Below are 20,869 nucleotides of genomic sequence, written 5' to 3'. Positions count from 1 at the left end.
TTTTTGTATAATTCATTCTCCATTCCACTGTCTGTACATTTTTTTAAACGGGATTTCTCCTCTGTATTACTTTGGGCATCCATTGGATGTCAGTACTGTTCCTTCCAAAACTCTGCTCACTGCAAACTCAATCTGAAAAAATTTCCATTGACACTATGCCAAACAATTATTACAAATGAAAATGACATTAGTCATATGAAAGGGCAAAATAGTAGAGAATATAAAACATTTGTCCAATATGAAGTGGCATCTGAGTCAAAATACTGGAAGGAAAAATGTATTTCAGCACTTGTCCACAGTTTAACTGAATGATTAATATGAAATTTAGAATTGGATCCCCAGATCTTGTTTCCATCTTCTTTCTTCTGGGGATTTTAGCCCCGGATGCTTTATTTTCCAGGGGTAAAGGGTGTTCTTGCGAATCGTTCTCTGATTGTAATGGATGAAAGGAAGAAAGAAATGGGAGAGGCCCACTGCATCACCAACTGCAACGGAAACACCTTTTGATGAATCACACACTAGTGGGCAGAAAAGTAACTTCTGATAAAGTTGCTATTGTATAAACAGATGGCTTGCGGCCGCAGAGCTTAAGAGACCTTCAACTTATCCGTGTAGGTCACCAGAGTCACGTAACAACCCTTTCTGCCTCCCTCCAGGTCAGGCACCGCAGCCAAGTTAAGCAACTGACGCCAGCTCCTAGGTGCCTGAACAAGGTCTAGTAGAAAAGCAACTTTACAATTCGTATCGAAAATTTTATTAAGAGCCAACTGAGTAGTGAGCCTTCTGCTAGGGCCCCAAGGACCCGAGGGAACTATATTCAGCCCCTGACCTCCAGGAGTTCACAGGTGACTCATACACAGGACGAGATCAATACTATAGACATGAACGCTAGCTAGCCAGTCCCAGAGGAGGTGTCATGTGACCAAACCAACGTTAAGTCTGGGCAATTAGGCAGCCACCCGGAGAAAGCTACGCCAACGTCTAGATAAAAAGTAAGAAAAAGTAGAAAAAACCCTCCCATCGGACTAGCAATTGGCTCAACACTTGAGCCCGGATGTACAGCAGCCGTCGCGACCTAACCCGGAAACACTGCCTCCTTAAAAAAAAAAAAAAAAAAAAAAAAAAGTAAATTCAGACTGCGGAAAGTAAACTACCTTTCCCGGCGTGAATCAGTCAGAACCTCCCAGCATTCTCTCCACCTCTGGTTTACCATCTATTTTCCTAAAGCCTAGGCGAAATAGGACTTCATCTCCCACAATGCCCTTGGTTAAGTTAACGATGCGCATGTGCCAGGAGGCGGGCCCTCGTTGCCCCCACAACCCCGCCTTCGTTCTACCGCCGCCATTTTTTTCAGAGACTTTCATCCGGCAACCGACGGGGCTTTTTTTCTTAAAGGAGAAGCAACAGCTCAAAATATTACCCCCTTCTCCCCGCAAGATCTGGCGGCGCTGGGGACAGAAAGGCCAGAGACACGAAACTGGGGTAGGGTGGAGGCGGAATAACGCCTAGGCTACTTCTGCGGCCTAAAGAAGGACAGAAAGAGCCCTTAGGGAGGCAGGTGCGCGCGCAGCCAGCCTAGGGTGTGCATGAGGCGGGGAGAGGTGCGATTTCTTCTCACCCGCCTCCCTCGCGAGATCTATCCCTCGCACTGCCCCTAGAGCGCATTGAACTCCGGAGGGGGGAAAAAGGTCACTTTGGGATTGTCGCGAGACACCGCCGTTTAACGGTGAGAACGGGTGCGCGGGGAAGGAAACCTCGCGCCCTCCCTTGTAGCCGTTTCCTGATTGGCTCTAGGAAGGGGTGGGGGAGGGAACCTGGAACGTCGCTGCGTGTAAGACCGCGAGGGGCGGGGTGAAGAAGCCTGTCTTCCTCTCCGATTGGCTCTCTGAGCGTCAGTAGCGGGCGCGCGTGCGCGCCGCCAGCGGTAGCGGACCTTGAGTGGCAGGGGGCGGGGGGGGCGCCCTCCGAGCCGGGCGGAGGGGAGGGGGGAAAGAGGAGCGCAGGGTGAGAGTGAGCCGGAGGCTTCGGGAGGCGAGGGGGCGGGGGGAGCAGCGCGGAGGCCGCCGCCTCCCCCTCCGCCGCCTGGGACTAGGGGGTGGGGGACGGACAAGCCCCGATGCCGGGGGAGACGGAAGAGCCGAGACCCCCGGAGCAGCAGGACCAGGAAGGGGGAGAGGCGGCGGCGGCCAAGGAGGCTCCGGAGGAGCCCCAACAACGGCCCCCTGAGGCGGCCGCGGCGGCGCCTGCAGGGACCACTAGCAGCCGTGTGCTGAGGGGCGGTCGGGACCGAGGCCGGGCCGCTGCGGCCGCCGCCGCCGCCGCTGCCGCTGTGTCCCGCCGGAGGAAGGCCGAGTATCCCCGCCGGCGGAGGAGCAGCCCCAGCGCCAGGCCTCCCGACGTCCCCGGGCAGCAGCCTCAGGCCGCGAAGTCCCCGTCTCCAGTTCAGGGCAAGAAGAGTCCACGACTCCTGTGAGTAACAGTCTTTCAGGCGGTGGGAAAGACCCCCCTCTGTCCGTACGCAACCCTCTCGGCTCCCGTAGCGCCAGCTCCACGTGACATCCTGCCTGCTCTGCCCCCTGCCGGTTCCGCACGCCAGATGTCACACCGTTTTCCCGGGAGCTTCCATGCCTCCTCTGCGCTACCCTCCCTTCACCCTCGTACCCTATCCTGTCGGGCTGCTTCCCCACTCTCCGAAATCATCCTGGGATACACCCCTGCACTCGCTAGTGACCCACCTCTTCCCTGCCGCCCCAGGCTTATCTCTCTGGCATCTGCACCCCCTTTGTTAACCTATTCCTTTCCCTTAGGCGGCTCTCCAGTGTTACATCACTTGCCCATTAGGAAATCCACAGCGTTATCATAGCAGTCAAAAATGTGCCCCCCTCTTCGCGTTAGTTAGCCCAAGAGCCAGCTGTACTAGTATGTTTATGTAGCTTTTTTTCACTCTTCTAAATTTTCACAGCACTGTTCTTTCTTTGGAGAAATTGCTTATGGTCAGGATAAAAACGCGGTACTGCCACAATTTTAAGTCTTAAGTCTTTCATGTAAAATTACATAAGTATTCTTCAATGTTTGTTTTTACCAAGTGGCATATGTTTTATCTTTGTGTTTCGTATTTTTAAATGTAGGAACTTCATCCTTAAAATTAGTATCATCTGAAAGGAATTCCTTTATTACCTAGAGGTGATAGAGGGAACACGTGGCCAGGAGCATTGTTTTAAATTGTTCGTTAAAATAACACTCACATGTAAAGAATACTGAAGCACACAAGGTTGTAAATTCTAGATATCACATTAACTATTGAATTCATACTGAAAACATTGTTAGTGACCTTTGACTTTTAAGTGAAAACAAACTGGTAAAAACAGAGAAAATTGGAGTGAGGGGGAGTCAGTTTTAAGTGTTCCCTTTTCTCCAGTAGAGTTAGTGCCAAGGTTTGGCTTACACCAGAGCTAATAGGTTAAAACTTGAAACAGAACTGGTCCAAAATTAAGAGGTAAGTCTGTGTCTTGGCATGCTTGCCTTACAAGTCTCTCAGAAAGAGGAGTAAAATTCAGAGGTAATCATATTGTGGTATTAGATTTGCTTTCAGATTTTTGAATGTCAATTAAGTAAACATAATTAAAGAGAATTTATTGTAAAAACTGCAAGTCCGTCGACAGCAAAAATTGTACTTACAGATTCAGCTGCAATTAGAATTCTAATTGCGGTAGATGCATTTCATTTTACAAAAATTTTATAGTTCTACATTTGTTTAATCTCATAAATTTGAAAAGATAGCTGTATATCATTGGACTCATTTAGATATGAATTCCTTGAGCAAACTCCTTAACCTACTCATGCTTTAGTTTCCTTAACTATAGAGGGTAGTCTCTACAACGTGAGTTATTGAGAATTAAATACAGCATGCGAAGCACTAGATACAGTGCCTGTTACATAGTAAATAGTACAAGTTGCCGTTTTCAGTAATGTTGGGATGGTAGAGCAGTGAGCGGTTTGTAGTGATGTTTTTCATGTAAATTATGCAAAACATAAATTTTTTCATTTTACTGCACATAGAGAGGGTAATACTTAAAATATCTTTAAAATTTCCTTTTATTCTGACCTACCACTTGAAAGTTAAATATACCTATATCTCAAGATAATTATATCTAAAATAGTGCCTGCTGTTTAATTTTTCTCTTTTTTTTTTTTTTTTTGAGATGGGAGTCTTGCTCCCTCTCTCAGGCTGGAGTGCAATGGTGGGATCTCGGCTCACTGCAGCCTCTGCCCCCGGGGTACAAGCCATTTTCTTGCGTCAGCCTCCTGAGTAGCTGGCATTACAGGTGCCTGCCACCAAGCCCGGCTAATTTTTGTAATATTAGTAGAGATGAGGTTTCACCATATTGGACAGGTTAGTCTCAAACTTTTGACCTCAGGTGATCCACCCACCTCGGCCTCCCAAAAGGCTGGGATTATAGGCGTGAGCCACCAGGTCCGGCGTGCTGTTTAATTTTTGAAGGAAAAAAAATAATTTTTATCTGTTACAGTGGTTTTACCTGCCGTCGTGATTTATTTTTACCGTAACTCTTGGCAGCAAAGTACTAGTGACGCTTTAATTCTATATAAATGTTACTGTGGTAATTGGATGAAGATGACATAATTAAATATCTTCATTTTTTCTGCACAGTGTTTCTTGTGAGGAGGAAGAAATAAGTCTGAATTCTTAGTGCCCCCCCAATCCAATATCATAAAAATAGTAGTGACAATGGTATTATTCTTTCAGCCCCAAAATTATACCTTGACTGTGTTTTTGATCAGGTTGTTAAATAAATTTTCATCATAATAGAGTTTTTTTTTTAAACACATTTTTGCCTTGCTTCATAATCTGGAAATCAAAGGAATGCTAAAGCATTTTAGCTTGACAAACTTGTTTGATCAGTAGCTGGACCTGGTACTATGCTGAACTAGGGGGTAGAAAGAAAAATGAGACATGGCCCTCATCTTCAAGGACCTTGCAGTGTAAGGGAAAGTTGCATTATTAGTGGAGATTTGTCAAATGGATGCATGGCATACAAATTTTCAGTCTTAAAATTCGTTTTAAGACTTAATTTTTTCTACTTAATTTAATCCTTTAAGATATTTCGAGAGGTTTTGAGCCCAAACCCTGGTCTACTATCTTTTGACTTTTGATTTTTTTCTATTTTCCAAATGACATTTTGACAATTTAAAAAGAAGATTTATTCTGTACTACTTGTTCACTTTCGTTCTTTTTTCATATCCCAGCTTTTCCCCCTATAAAATCTTAGTAATTAGCTGTTGAATCTACATTGGATTCCATTAATTAAAGTGATAGTAAAGTATGTCATAGTTTAAAAGATCGAGAAATAGATAGATTTCAATTAGTTGAAACCTCTGTTCCCATTGAAAGGCAAAATAATAGAATGGATAAAGCACTGGATTTTAGTCAGAAAGTTTTATGTTCCAGCTTTGTACTGTGCAGTAAGTGATCTTGAGCAAGTCGCTTAACCTCTTTAGATGTGCTTCATTTATAATTGATATTTTATGGATTCGTGAGATGAGCTTTATAGTTGATATTTAGCTTACAGTTCTTATAATCTGGTGTTTATGACAACTTCTTTTTGCAATGAAATATTTGGAGGTGATTGGGAAGAAGTTATTTGTGGATGGAGGTGAAATAAATTTTTTATTGCCTGTACTTAAGAGAAAGTTAAATGCTAGAATTATGATAAATTGAAGCACAGAAAGTAGAAAAAATAAACAAAATTAGAAGAAAGTTTATGTATCCATACTAAGACTGATCATTTGCTGTATTTTAGCCAGTAAATTAGTTATTTCAAGTGCACGTGTTTATATACTCTTTAAATTTTGAAATAAATACACTCTACAAGAAATCTAGTAGCATTAGTATAGTATAGCATTAAACAATTTTTAAGACTAGGTTAAAATGCATAAGGCTTTGTTTCATTCTTACATATAATAGCCCTTCGTTTATCCTGTGCATTCCGGTACTTAAAACTAGTGACAAATACTCTTTAAAAATTCTAATTTTGCTGTTGAGTAACCATATTAGCAGATACTGAATATTTTTAGGTATCTTCCTTCAGATTCAGATTAAGGAAAGTATTTTTATTTTCTGGTGTGTGAAATTCCATTTTTTGTATATTTTCTTGCTAAAATTAAATCAGTAATAAACTTTTAGGTGACCTTGCTATTTCCCTTTTGAAGGTCATGGATAGTGAGGATGAAGAGGTGGTAATGTTCTGAATTGGAAAAACTTATAGCCCGTTGCAGAAGCCTTCAGTTGTACAAGACTGAAATCCTGAGTGATGAGGATATTAATCAGTATGATCATAGTAACATTGAACCAACTCTAAAGGTTTTGGGGAAAGTTTGTTATATAATTTTTCAAAAAGTTAACAATTATTTTTGCAGCTAAGATAGGATGATTAGCAGTTCTGGTGTGTTAATTGGGACATTGGTAATATGATTTAAAATAAAATTACAATACCAGTCTTTTTTTTAAAAAAGGTTTGGAACAATGATAGCTATTCTCTAAGTAGAATGGATTTTGTATTATGTTTTGGCTTCTGTATTTGCCTGGGTATTCATTTATAACATATTGTAACATAATCGAGTCTTTACTATATTAGGTTTACTTTCAGAAGGAGGAACAACAAAAAAACATTGTACTGTTCAGAGATACTCTGTGGTATCTATATGATAAACATTCAGGGCCTGTTGACTTTTGAATTTTAGTAGTAAGTATAGGGAAGTTTATTATACTATCCTCACCAGTTATGTATGAGAGAAATCTTCCCAGATTAAAAACCTGGGAATATATATGATTTTTTTTGTTGTTGTTTGGGGTTTTAAAAAAAATCTTTAGGCTATAATAATTTTTAAGCTCTTTACTGTTGCTTTTTAATTTGTAAAGTGCAAGTTATATTTACTTGTGGGGTTCATCTATGGTCTTTTTACAAGTAGATTTTGATTTGGGTTGATAAATTTTAGGGCCTTTTGAAAAGTTAATTAAGTTTTTATTATTAAAATACACAAAGTAGGGAAAATAACATAATGAAACCGCAGTATTTATCACTTAGATGCAATAGTTACTGAGATTTTGCCATGCTTGCTATGTCTATTCCTTGTTTTGTCAGAAGTATTTTAAAGCACATCCCAAACATTGTCATTTCATCTCTAGCTAGTACATTTATGTAAAATAAGAACATTTTCTTATATAACCTCTTAATATAATAAAATTAGTAATGTTTTCTTTGTATGAATATCTTAGTTAAAAACAGCTGTTTTGAATGATATTCTAGATCTGTGCTATCAGTTATGATAGCCACATGTGGCTGTTTAAGTTTACATTAATCAAAATTAAAAATACATTTTCACAATTACATGAACTGTTTCAAGTGCTCAGTAGCCACATGCAAATACTATATTGGACTGTGCAGATATGCTTCCATCACTGATGAAAATTCTGTTGGACAACACTGGTCTAGATGCTTTCTTTATCACTTTTAAGGTGAACCTGCAAGAGATAAATATTTATATTTTCAGAAAATGTACAAGATTGCTCATTAATGTTTGATTCTTATTTCTTTCAGATGCATAGAAAAAGTAACAACTGATAGAGGTAAGACTTGGTCATTCATACCTCTAGTGTACATTATGTTGATTATTGTATAATCTGTTAGAAAGCCTCATTATTCAAATTAGTTCTCATTTAAAAGTAACTTTTATTTGGTAAAAAAATTACTGCAGTTGTTAGAATAGAATCTGTTTAGATGACAGCAGTTTCGGAGAATAGAGTATGTTGGCATTATTTAGAAACCTAATGACAAATCAGAATGTTTGATAGTAATTTACTGTAATTTTTTTAAGCCTTTTTTTTAAAATGAAATAACAGACTGGAATGATACACAGTCTACAAAGTGAAGTGAAGGCAAAAATCTTTATGCTAGTGTAGACCCAGATTATTATTGCAGAGTGAAGAATGCTGAGTGTTCTAAGAATTCAGCCTGGTGAACAATTAAATTAGGTCAATATTAAGTCATTTTTCTTTAAATTTGAGTGCACATCAGATGTATGTATTAAATATAGTTTTCTGTTTTCCTAGATTATGATGGGAAGCTAATGTTCAGTTTTCAATACCTTTTAAAATGCTTGATTCTGGCTTTATAGATTAGGTTATTAAAATTGTCTTAACATGTTGGACCAGTTGCTTATTCATTTCATTTTTGTTCCTTGATGTTAAATTCAAACACACAACATCCTCCTTAAAACTGTAACAAGCATGCTTTTAGGCACATTTCATTTATTGTGTATGATCTTCACCCAGTCCTGACACAGTTTCCAAACTCCTGGAATCCACTTAATATCTGAGAGTCGACTGGTTAGTTTTTAAGGTCTACTTATAGCCTGCTACTATTTCTATAAAACAATATATGTGTATGCATTTTATATATCAATATGTGTATAATATGTACATGAGAATCTTAAGTTTTTTCTGTTCTTCATAAAGAATTATTCGAGAACATATAAGGCAAGTTTAAAGCCTGGATTTTGTGCTGTGTGGAAGAATGATAGCGTAATTAAGAACCAATAACTTGAATTGGTGGTGGCTGCTTTGTAAATAAGTAGGTTTCAGTGCTGAAGTTTCTTGTTTCTCTGAATTTTGGAATCTTAAGGCTAATATTTCATAGTATACCAGGCAGAAGTTTTTCATACCTGGATTTTTTTTTTTTTTATGTCAAAAGCTTTGCGTGATTGTTTTGTCTAGCAAATTTTTTATTTCTGTTGTTGGTACGCAGAAAATAGGTTATGTCTGCCAAAAATTGAAGGTCTCACATTCCTTATTCAGAGATCAATTTGGAGATTTTATAATGTGAAGAAAACGTAATGACAGGTAACAAGTCTAAAGCATTCTGATTAAAACAAAAAGCAGCCTTTGTCAAGAGCTGAAATTACCTTATGTGTTCAAAGAAATCACGATTGGCTGCCTTGAGGCAAAATTGAAGAAAGGTGGAAATTTTGAGCCCGTTTTGGGGAGAAAAGTAGATGACCTTTGTGTAGATGGATTTTTTTTTAGTTTATTAAGTAGAGACAGTGTTTAGCCAGGCTGGTCTTAAACTCCTGGCCTCAAGTGATCCGCCTGCCTCATGTGTAGATGTCTTAAACTAGAGGTTGGCATATTGGCATGTTTCATGATTGTGCAGCTGTGGGGAGATTAAAACTACATTCTGGATAATTTGATCTGAAAATCAGTCCCACTTTAATCTACTGTTTAAAGGCCCTGGATCTAGATACTCTGAAATGTCAATCTTCATCTCTATTAGTTTACCTGTTAAGGTAACTGTTCAGCTCTATGAACAGTACATAGGTATATAAGAACTGTAACTTACATTCATATAAGATGAATGAAGAAAGAAATGGAGGCTCGGGTAGTCACTTTTTCCTGTTCTGTTTAGTATTTAAAATTTACCATATTTCTCTTCTTCTGGTCATTTAACTTCTCAGTTATTCTCTTATTCTGGAATAGTCCTCATGTTCAGCCTGCTAAATTTTAACTGGAATAACCCATGCTCATTTCAAAAGTTAAGGGTTTTTCAAAACTTTAAACAGGTTTTATTTTTTAGAGGTATGACTTGCCCTCTGTTGTATTAGTGTTGAAAAGATGTCTTCAGGATTGTTTTTGCTCTTATTTACTCAAACCATCTAGAAATTGTATGCCTTCCTTGAGTTGAAAAGAAGAACCTATGACTTACACATAAACAATATTGCACACACACAGTATGCAACTTTTTTTTAAATTGTTGCAAAGTGCTACATTCACTTTTTTCAAACTGAAATAATAACAAAGAAACATCAGTATTAGTTTGTGTTTTTGCTACCCTTTTTTAACCCCGATTGGTATATAAAACAAATGGAAAGCTACTGTGGTAAAATGTTGTTCATTCATTCATTCAACAAGTAATTGTTGAGCATCCACTATGTGTCTGGCGCTATTCTAGGCAATAGATTATACTGGTAATCAAATACGTGAAATAAGTCAAAAGAGTGTAATGTCTGATGAAGTTGGAGTTGGGAAAGCTAAGTTTAAATGAAGTGATAAGGGAAGACTTTTTGGAGGTGACATTTGAAATTACACCTGAATATGCAGATAGTTAATTTGGACAAGGAGCATTCCACACAGAAGTTAAAAAGGGAAAAAAAAGCTTCAAACCTGAAAGCTTAGTTTACCATTGCCAGAGGATTATCTTCATCATTGTGGAGTTTTCAAGAGTGTTGGCTGAAATTTTAAGGGATGGAGGCCTAGTTCCTTTTTAACTTGGCTTTATGTTTTGTTTCTCTGTTTTTTTGAACCAATGTTGTACTTAGGATTATAAAATAAAAGAATGGCCTACCTACAACCTAATTTTTAGTTATCCCAGTGTTAATTTATTTCACTTTCTAACCTTTGACTAGATATATTGTGAAGCCTAATTGTTTTTTTCTCCCATCCCTTGTGTCCTTAATAATGAATAATAGTTAAAACTGCCATCAAGATAAAACGTCATAAAAATGGAGACTGGAATACCTTAATATTTATTAAAATATTTCTTAAGTGTTTAATGGAATGATGGTAAATGCTGCAGAATCAAGTGGATGTGGGCAGTGCTTAAGTCATTATTAGATAGGTTATTAATGGCAGAACTTTTTAGAAACTCTGGTTTTTGAGTTATGTGCAGTGTAAATACCAACAATTTTGCAGTGATTACCGAACCTATTTGACTTATAAGACCCCCTTTTTAAAGAACATTTCATAAAACTGGAGTTTAATGGAAAACATACTTGGAAATACTGCATGCTTGAAAATTTGATTGTGTAAAACTCTGGACTTCAAACTTTTATTCAAAATCATTTTACTCTTTTCAGTTGCTCTTCTGAAATAGTGATGCTTGACAATGATTACTGAGAGCTTCTGACTTACATGTAGTCAGAGGAAAAGAAAAAAAGTCATCAAATTCATAACAGATCTAGGCATTTACTTAGATTATTTGGAGCTTAACTGTTAAGTATTCACCTTATCTAGTTTATCATAATCAGCACACTATCTAGAATTATTACTAAAATATTATTTTTTTTTCCTCCTGTCTGGATGACATCTTCAGTTTTTTTTCTTACATTGATTTAGTCTAATTTATAGATTATGCCTCTGTGCTCCATTTTTTAAAATTAGAATTAATTTATTATTAACAGTTTTCATAGATTTCCACAGAGTTTTATTTTACCTGTATTGAAATGTCTTTGATTGTCTTATCCTCTCAAATCAGTCTCTTGCATCCTGTTCATCTTGGCCTCTTGTCAGCTTGCAACCCCAACATAACATTGACTGTTTCTACTTCCTTTACTTATAGGTCTCTTTTATAGTATACTTTTTTGTTGGTTTTTCTTTCTTTCTAGTTTAAAGAATATTTTTATTATTTCTTAAAATATAGAAGACACATTTTTATGCTTTTTTTCCCAGTCCAGTGAGAAAATCTAACTTTTGTGATTCTTACCATTGTATACAAAAGGCAGATAACGAGGATATACTGAGAACATTGTCTTCACAATTCTTTCTTGAAAGATTTTAAATCTTCTTGCTAATGACCCAGGTTTTTTAGTCAAAATAAAATCTTGTAGATTTTGAGTAGAAAAGAGTTCTGGAAGGAAAATCTGTAGGTGAGAAAGGGTGTGTATAACCCCGGTCTTAACCCTCAGATAGGCTTTTAGATTTTTTGTTGTTTGTTTTTGAGACAGGGAATCACTCTGTTACCCAGGCTGGAGCGCAGTGGTATGATCATGGCTCACTGCTGTATTAATCTCCTGGGATCTAGCCGTCCTCCTGCCTCAGCCTCCCAAGTAGCTGGGACTACAGAAATGTGCCACCATGCCCAGCTAATCGTTTTTAATTTTTTTTGTAAAGACAAGGTCTCATTGTGTTGCCTAGTCTGGTCTGGAACTCCTGGGCTCAAGCAGTCCTCTTGCCTTGGCCTCCCAAAGTGCTGGAATTTATAGGCATTAGCCATTGCTCCTGCCTGTTAGTTTTAACTGAAATATGCTCCTGTACAAATTAAATGATACTGTTCTAAATTTAAATGTAAGTTAAAAACATCAACAACAACAAACTGAGATTAGCTAATATTTGAAAGCTGACTTTACTAATTATGGAAAACAAAGGGCAGCTAATGATAGAAATACACAGAATAGTTCAGTTAGGTTTCAGAAACTCAAGTTTCTGATAGTATTATAATAATATTCAAGCCTCAGAGGCTAAATACATTAGATAGGCATTTTTATTTGTCCTTTTCTTCTGATCCTTTATCTTAAGGTAGCAGTAACTAAATTATTTGTCTTAGTATGAGAGTGATTTACTCAGACGTCTTGTTCTATGTTGGATATGGCCCAGAACCTTTAATTCATTTTTCTAGTTCAGACATCCACACCTCCTTTGGTTCTTCCTTTTGTATTGTTAATTTCCTACAAATAGATACATGTCATTTATCATATATGTGGATTGTGATGTAGGCTTCAAAAGCCTTGATCATCAGCTTTTAGTTTTGTGATTGTCTATCAGGTAAATGAGTCATAACTTTACAATATTTGTCTATTACAGTTCAACGTAAAGCCATCTTCGACACAGTTATAAGTTTATTCTGTTATATTTGTTATTTTACATCGAGATCCCTTTTCTTGCCAAGACCACTTGAGAGTTAGAGCAGAATGCCTTGATAGAAGAAAACTGAAGCAGAAGAAACTTAAAATCCTTGGTGGGGAAACCCATATTCAGCCAGTATAAATCCAAAGCCTTTAAGAGAGACTTGTCTCTATGTGAGGGCATAACCAATCCTCACTTTGAGATGACCCTGAGTGGATAAGAATTTCTGACAAAAAGGAATTGCCGCCACCTCTTAAGTTCAAGAAGGAAGATGCTTCTCTGAATTTAAACCAGCCAGATTAATCTAATGCTATCCAGGCAAAGACTTCTTTAGCTTCATAACAAAACCGTTTAAAAACTTACTGACTTAAAACGCAGCAATTTATTATTTGTAGGTTGGGCCGTTCCCCCCTCCTCATTGGTCATTCAGTTCAGACTTGTTTTATATTATGGTGGTTGCAGAGCAGTGTTCTACAATGCTGAAGGCATTAACTGCAAGGCGTCTTGAAACCATCCCCATAGTATAAAAGATAGTTTAACAAAAATCAATTGTATTTTTATATATTAGCAACAAACAGTAGAAATTGAAGTTATAAAACCAAAAATTGATATTAGTATTTACAACCCCATGAACAAGATATACTGCTCCATTACTTAGGTCTTTAATTTCACTCAGCAGTGTTTTTATACTTTTCAGTGTACAGGTCTTTATCCCCAAGTATTTAATATTTTTTGATGCTATTAGCTTAGATTAATCGGGATTCTCACTGTGTTTAAGAGTGGGATTGATTTTTTAAGAAAGAAGAGGTGACTGGATGCGTTGTGGGTATGCAGCCATGATTGCTATACATTTATATTCCATTATTTAACCATTACCTAACTAAAGGGCATTTGATACTTGTTTTTGTTTTTGTTTTCCTGAGATTACAGGTGATTTTTAGAGAAATTCTGTTAAAATATACTATACATATACAGAAATGCACGTATTATAAGTGAGCAGACTGTGACTATTCCCAAGGTGTGCCCAATCATGTAACCATTACTGAGCTGAAGAAAGAAAACATAATCGGTGTTTTGGAAACACCCTTACGCCCCTTCAAGTTAACCACCTCCATGTGTAACCACCATTGTGACTTTAAATAGCAGAAATTAGTTTTGCCAATTTTTAAATTTTACGTAAATGGAATAATACAGTAGGCACCCTTTTGTATCTGATTTATTTTGGTCGTCATTTTGTGATAAGTGTTGTGTTTGTCATAGATGGTAGATGGTTAATTTTAGTTGCTGTATAGTGTTCCATTGTGGGAATATACTACAGTTTATTGTTGATGGACATTTGGGTAGTTTTCAGTTATTAGTCTTTATGACTAGTACTGTGATGCATATTTTTAAAATAAAATGTTATTGGGGTATAATTTACATATTCTAAAATTCATGCATTTCAAATGTGCAATTTATTGATCTGGGTACATTTTATGAATTGTACCTATCATCACAATACAGTTTTAGAACTTTTTCTTCACCCTAATTATGTCCTTCATGTCTGTTTATAGTTAATCCTTATTCTTACCCTCCACCCTAGGCAACTAGTGATTACTTTCTGTCTGTATAGATTTGTTTTTTTCTGGGCATTTTATGTAAATGGATTCAGACTTACAGTTTATGTTTATATATAGGAAGCATTGCATGCAGGCAAAACATATTTGTATCCAGAGTCCATTCCAGTAAGGACAAAGCATTGCCACTTCCATGGTGGAAGTGGTCCATTGTAGTGAACCTTATCCCAGATGAGCTGGCTGATCACCCCAGGGAATGGTGCTATATCAGGGACTTGGTGTTGGTCTCTGTTGCTGGCACACTGGGCACTTAACAGTGGCTATAGCCAGGTCAGCCTTGGTACAACTCACTCTGGATTTGGTTTTCAGCAATCTTAGATTTGCAACTATAGTAGTATTTTCAGGGAAGACATAGAAATGGTGAGGTCATTTTTGTGGTGCTTGAGCTGGGTATTTGAATCCCTGAGCACATTGTTTTCCTTTTTTATTTTCTTTGAGAGGGAGTTTCACATCTTGTTGCCCAGCCTGGAGTGCAGTGATGGGATCTTGGCTCACTGCAACTTCCGCCTCCCAGGTTCAAGTGATTCTCCTGCCTCAGCCTCCTGAGTAGCTGGGATTATAGATGCACACTACCACAGCCAGCTAATTTTTTGTAGTTTTTTTAGTAGAGACGGGGTTTCACCATGTTAGCCAGGCTGGTCTTGAACTCCTGACGTCAGGTGATCCTGCCTGCCTTGGCCTCCCAAAGTGCTGGGATTACAGGTGTGACCCACTGCACCTGGCCCACACATCCTTTTCTTTATCCACTTTGTGTTTTCTAATTAGGAGCAACCAGCTAATTTCATTATATCATTACTTTGGCCGGATGTTCTAAGGTATCAAATACATGATCTTTAAAAAGAAGGAAATTCTGTCATTCCTGACAACATGGATGGAACCAGAGGACATTATGCTAAATGAAATGAACCGAGCACAGAGAGATACACTGTATGGTTTCGCTTATATGTGTAATCTAAATAAGTGTCTCATAGAAATGTTACTGGAGGCTGGGGGGTTAGGAGGCGGAATGAGAAAAGGGGAGATGGAGATGAAAAGGTACATACAAACTTTCAATTAAATTGGGAGAGTACGTTGCAGTGATCTGTTGCACTGTGTATTAGTCTCTTTTGAGTTACTAGAAAGGAATACGTGAGACTGAGTGATTTATAAAGAAAAGAGTTTTATCTGACTCATAGTTCTGCAGGCTGTACAAGCATGGCCAGCATTGGCTATACTTCTAGAGAGGCCTTCAGAAGCTTTTGCTCATGGTAGAAGGTGTAGGTGGAAAGCAGGTATGTCACAGAGCCAGAGCAAGAGAGAAGAGACGAGGGGCTAGGCTCTTAAACAACCAGGTCTCACATGAACCAATAGACAGCTCACCTTACCACAGGGATGGCACCAAGCCATTCATGAGTGATCCACCTTGATTACGCAAACACCTCCTGCTAGGCCCCACATCCAATGTTGGGATCATATTTCAACAGGAGATTTGAAGAGGACAGACATCCAAACTAAATCACACTGCCTGATGACCACAGTTAATAATAATGTATTACATATTTCTCAGTTACTAAGTTGGTGAGTTGATACATTCCATTGTTTTGAATGAAACTCTTATTAAATTTATCCATCTGTCCGCAGCAGCCACCAGATGCCCAGTGCTAGCAGGCAATGCAACTGCATGGGTCCCTTTATGAACAGTGCATACTAAGGCTACAATAAATTTATACACAGATATTTTTCTCTCTTCTGTAATAAATTAATCTCAGCTTATTATAACTTTTTACTTTATAAACTTTTAAGTGTTTAAAAATCATTTTGCCTGCACACTTGCAAACAGAGCTATATAAAAATACTGTCTTTTATCCTTATTCTGTAAACCTATTTTATTTTTAATTTTGTTTTTACTTTTTAAACTTTTTTTGTTAAAAACTGAGACATAACACACATTAGCCTAGACCTACACAGGATCAAGATCATAAATATCACTGTCTTCAACTCTTCAACCTCCGTATCTTGTCTCATTGGTTTTTAGGGCAGTAACACACATGGAGCTGTCATCTGTGTTCCTATGGTAACAGTGCATTCTTTTGAAATATCTTCTGAAGGATGTGCCTGAGGCTATTTTACAGTTTAATAAGTAGAAGTATTACATTCTAAATGATAAAATGTGTAATAAATATGTAAACCATAACCTAGTTATTAAGTATTAGGTATTCTGTATAATTGTATGTGCTGTATTTTTATATTATACTGGCAGTGCAGTAGGCTTGTTTGCACCAGCATCACCACACAGGTTAGTAATGTGTTGCATTATAGCATCACTAGGCGAGAGGAATTTTTCAGCTCCATTGTAATCTTAACCAAATGACCATCGTATAGGATGTCCATCCTTAAACAAAATGTCACACTGTACATGGAAGACACTGGGAACTTTAACAACAGCTATTTTAATGGAATGCTAAAAGCAGGAGCCAAGCAATACATGAAATCTCTTATCTCTACATCTTACCATGATCAAAGTCTGCCTGTTTTGTTCCCACTCCACTTGAACCTTATAAACCTTATTTCATTACAGCATTTAGGTAAAGCCTTTATTGGTATTAGCTGTATACTACTACAGTTATATTCCAGCTGGTCTCCTTAATTTGCATGTCTCAAACCACCTCCCCTTTCTTACCAATCATTCATGCAGTCTTTGTTCATTTTCCTTTTTTTGATACAGGGTCTCACTTGGTTGTCCAGGCCAGAGTGCAGAAGCATGATCATAGTTCACTGCAGCCTCTACTTCCTGGGCTCAAGTGATCCTCCCACCTCAGCCTCCCAAATTGCTGGGAATATAGTCATGTCACAACCAGTGGGTTTTTTGTTTTGTTTTGTTTTTTGTTTTTTCGGTAGAGACAGGATTTCGCTGTGTTGCCCAGGCTGGTCTTGAACTCCTGGGCTCTAGTGATCCTCCTGTCTTAGCTTCCCAGAGTGTTGGGATTGCAGACGTTAGCCACCACACTCAGCAGTCACGCAGTCTTGAGATCAAGTCATGTAATTTGTATTCTTTTAGAGATTCTCCACTAACTTCAAATTTCTTAGGCTTGGATACAAGGTCTCTACAAAGTTGATGAATTATACTTTTCTAGCCTTGTGCTCAGTTTTCTTTAGGTAGACCCCCAAATTTCTTCCTGTAATATTTTCTGTTCTCCAAGTCTCTGAACTTTTCTGTTTTTGCAGGCGGCTCTGCTCTTACCTTTTCTTAAACATGTCCTAAATATTGGTGCTACACTTGTATATGTCTTTCATGCCCCAGAAAAAGTGATATTAACAGAACAAGATTGTACTGTGGTTGTTTTATTTTGTAATACAAAACTGCTGCTGGAAGAGAGAAATCAATGAGCAAGCCAAATGTTGGGGATAGCCAAAAACAACACATTTCATAAATATTGAAAATGATCCATTTTATATGAACCAAGCTAAATCTAGATGATAATAGTTTCTTTTTATGTGCTGACAATTCCCAGTTTTATGTTTGTAGCCCACTCTCTCCTTTGAACTTCAGGCCTGTTAATGTTTTACTCAGCAGTAATCTCAGACTTAGTCAAAGCAGAACATATTTTCTCCCTAGTGTCTCTTCAAAACAAGGAACAAAAAACCCTGATCTTTTTCTGTGTTTTCATCATTAGTCCAATTGTTCAAGTCAGAAATCTAGAATCCCAAATCCTTGACATCTCCCTCTATCCCTGTTAAGTCACTCTGTAGTCCTGTCTGGTCTATTTCCTATTTCTTGTATCTCTAATTCTTTCCATACTCAGTGGTATTACCCTCTTTAAAGCTATTATTATCTGTTGCCTGGCCTACTGCAGTAGGTTTTTAACTGGTCACCTAGCATCTACTCTTGCCTCTGCCTAGCTCATTGTCTAGCCTACAACCAACATGAACGTTAAAAATGTAAATCTGATCATGTCACCTTTCTGTTTAAACTCTTTCTATGGCTATTAGAATAAGATCCAAAACCAGGATTCTGGAAGGACCTTGTTAGACTTTTTTCTGCCTCCTCAGCATCATAAATGATGGGTTTTGTCATGTTTTCTCTGCTCCAGTCATATTTATCTTTCTTTCAGTTCTCGAGACATATACATATACTCTTGTTTCTCACTCGCCTTCTCTGTCAGCTAATTACCACTTATTTATTTTTCAGAGTTCATCCATATTTATTTAAACTTAAATGTTGAGCTAATTCTTAGCTATAGAGATCATTAAGTTAATGAGTGCTAGTTTTAAGAGCTGTGCTTTCAGAGAAACCATTCTTTCACCTTCTCAAACTTATGTCTGAGCAAAGTCTTAATGTTTTTAAGAGGGAGAACTAATTCACTTAGTGCTGATACTTTGACTAATGACACTACTTTGTGATTCAATTTTTTTTTTTTTTTGCTCTAAACTTTTAATATCTGCAGAAATTCTGTGAAAGCCTAACATTATCCTTTCTGTCAGTGCACCAGTGGCTGATGTCTGCTTTGAAATTGGTAACCCAGGAAAAACCATACGTAGATGGAGTAACAGTGAGAGATGACTAGAATAAGAAAGAAAAATCTAAGTATTAATAGACAATGCTGATTTGAAAATGAGTAAACCATTTTGGAATGTAAACATTCTTTCATTTCTTAAATATAATTTTAAAATCTCATTTATTTCCAGTTTTTAATCACAATAAAATTTCTCTAGTTTTATTTTGAAACATAAGGAAATATAGTATTTGGCTTTAGATTAAAAATTGACTCATGGAATAATTCTTACAGGTCTTTCGGGTTAGTACGTTATATAAATGGGGCCCTCTTTTGGCACTTGAATCCAAGGCTGGGTGGAAATGAGCCAAATCTGGATTGAGCCCTTGCACTGGTGCTTTCCTGTTTCTCTTTTGTATGGTTAGGTGTGGTATAGTAGAAAGAATACAGACTTTGGACTTAGATATACCTGTGTTCATTTCCCTCCACAACTTTTAATATGTGAGCTTTGGAAAGTCAGTTACTTGGTTTTTTATCTTAAAGATAAGAATAATAAATACTTGACAGGGTTATGGTAACTGATTTTTGAGAAATGAAAAAAAAAAATATTACCTGGCAGTTAATATTTAGCATTTGTTAGTTGCCCAGAAGAAATTTAAATATTTAAAGAGTTGTGAAGACCTTTATCTTTAGTATCTTCCCAACTTATCAACCAACCTCACCCTCTTTCACCCTACGGTAAGACAGTAGCATTGATTATGTTAGAATGGCCCTTCTAACTTAAAACATTTTGTGACCAAGTGGCTCTCATCTTTTGGAATTTGATGGTTCGGCTTGTTTTAGTAGTTATCTCTGGCTGTAGGATTGAGATGAATCATGCATATTTCATTGTTTGCTATCTAGAAGAATTAGAAGAAAACATTCCTGCCAGTAGTATCAATCTCTCTCTCTCTCTTTTTTTTTTTTTTGTTTGTTTGTTTGTTTGTTTGTTTTGAGATGAGGTTGTACTCTTGCCCAGGCTGAAGTGTAGTGATGTGATCTCTACTCACTCTCGACTCATGGCTCCCTCCGCCTCCTGGGTAGTTCTCTTGTCTTGGCCTCCTGAGTAGCTGGGACTGGTGTACATCACCACACCTGGCTAATCTTTGTATTTTTAGTAGAGAGAGGGTTTTTCCATGTTGGCCAGGCTGGTCTGGAACTCCAGGCCTCAAGTGATCTACCCACCTCCGCCTCCCAAAGTGCGGGGTATAGACTTGAGCCACCATGCCTGGCCTAGTATTAATCTCTTACTGTCTCAATTCATAGTATCAACTGCTCTTACTTCATACCTCCTTTTTTCAAGAATGTCCAGTTGGCCCTTGAACAACATGGAGGTTAGGGCCCCAACTCCCCCTCACAGAGAAAAACCTGCATTTAACTGCCCAAAAACTTTACTAATAGCCTACTACTGATCACAAGTTTCATCAATAACATAAAGTCAACTAATTCATATTTTGTGTGTGTATTATATCCTGTATTCTTACAGTAAAATAAGCTTGAGAAAAAATGTTATTTTAAAAACCATAAGGAAGAGAATATATTTACTTTTCATTAAGTGTCTCTAAGGTCTTCATCCTATCTTCTTCACATTGAGTAGGCTGTGGAGGAGGAGGAAGAGGCATTACTCTTATATAAGGTGTGGCAGAGTTAGAAGGAGTGGCAGGAACACTTGGTGTAACTTTACAGAAATACAGTTTCTGCCTGAGTTCTTTTTTGCTTTTTCGTTTCTTACAAATGTTTCTACACTTTAACCATTTGCTTTAGTTTCAGGGCAGGTACCATAGAAGGGTTCCTGTCATAAAAGAAGTCAAAAGCAATCTTGAATAGTTGGAACCTTTCTGCCAGAGTGTCTAAGTTTTAAATGTTAGTTTGTTTTCTGACATTGCTTCTTATATGTTGTCTTTCTCATCGTCTGGCACCTGTTCAAAAGCACTCATTTTCATCATGTCATCTTCTGTTAATTCCTCCTGTGTGGTGTCTGCACTTGAATTTATCCAAGATGCATATTTTTAAACTCTTCACCACCACCACCACCCTGCCACCACTTTTTT

The 20,869-nt window shown here is 37.7% G+C and overlaps 2 protein-coding genes across 4 annotated transcripts in view; one reads left to right on the top strand and one right to left on the bottom strand.

Moving 5' to 3' along the window:
- The window catches only part of LPXN (leupaxin), a 41,927-nt gene extending 40,224 nt beyond the window's left edge, over window positions 1-1,703 (bottom strand). Inside the window, exon 1 of the mRNA XM_037728009.1 lies at window positions 1,155-1,703. The gene's annotated coding sequence lies outside the window, so the exon portion shown is untranslated. The remainder of the gene's footprint in view (window positions 1-1,154) is intronic.
- Window positions 1,704-1,842: 139 nt separating this feature from the next.
- Window positions 1,843-20,869, top strand: part of ZFP91 (ZFP91 zinc finger protein, atypical E3 ubiquitin ligase) — a 45,742-nt gene continuing 26,715 nt past the window's right edge. For 2 of the 3 annotated variants that reach the window (XM_017498916.2, XM_017498917.2), the window contains exons 1-2: window positions 1,843-2,469; window positions 7,617-7,645. In XM_017498916.2, the coding sequence (XP_017354405.1) occupies window positions 2,117-2,469; window positions 7,617-7,645 (382 nt within the window). In that variant the 5' untranslated portion in view covers window positions 1,843-2,116. The remainder of the gene's footprint in view (window positions 2,470-7,616; window positions 7,646-20,869) is intronic. The other variant, XM_017498915.2, reaches the window with a different exon arrangement.

Source organism: Cebus imitator, unplaced genomic scaffold, assembly GCF_001604975.1.
Source record: "Cebus imitator isolate Cc_AM_T3 unplaced genomic scaffold, Cebus_imitator-1.0 Scaffold253, whole genome shotgun sequence".
In the NCBI taxonomy this organism is placed as follows: Eukaryota; Metazoa; Chordata; class Mammalia; order Primates; family Cebidae; genus Cebus; species Cebus imitator.
This window is presented reverse-complemented; position numbering and strand designations above follow the sequence as displayed.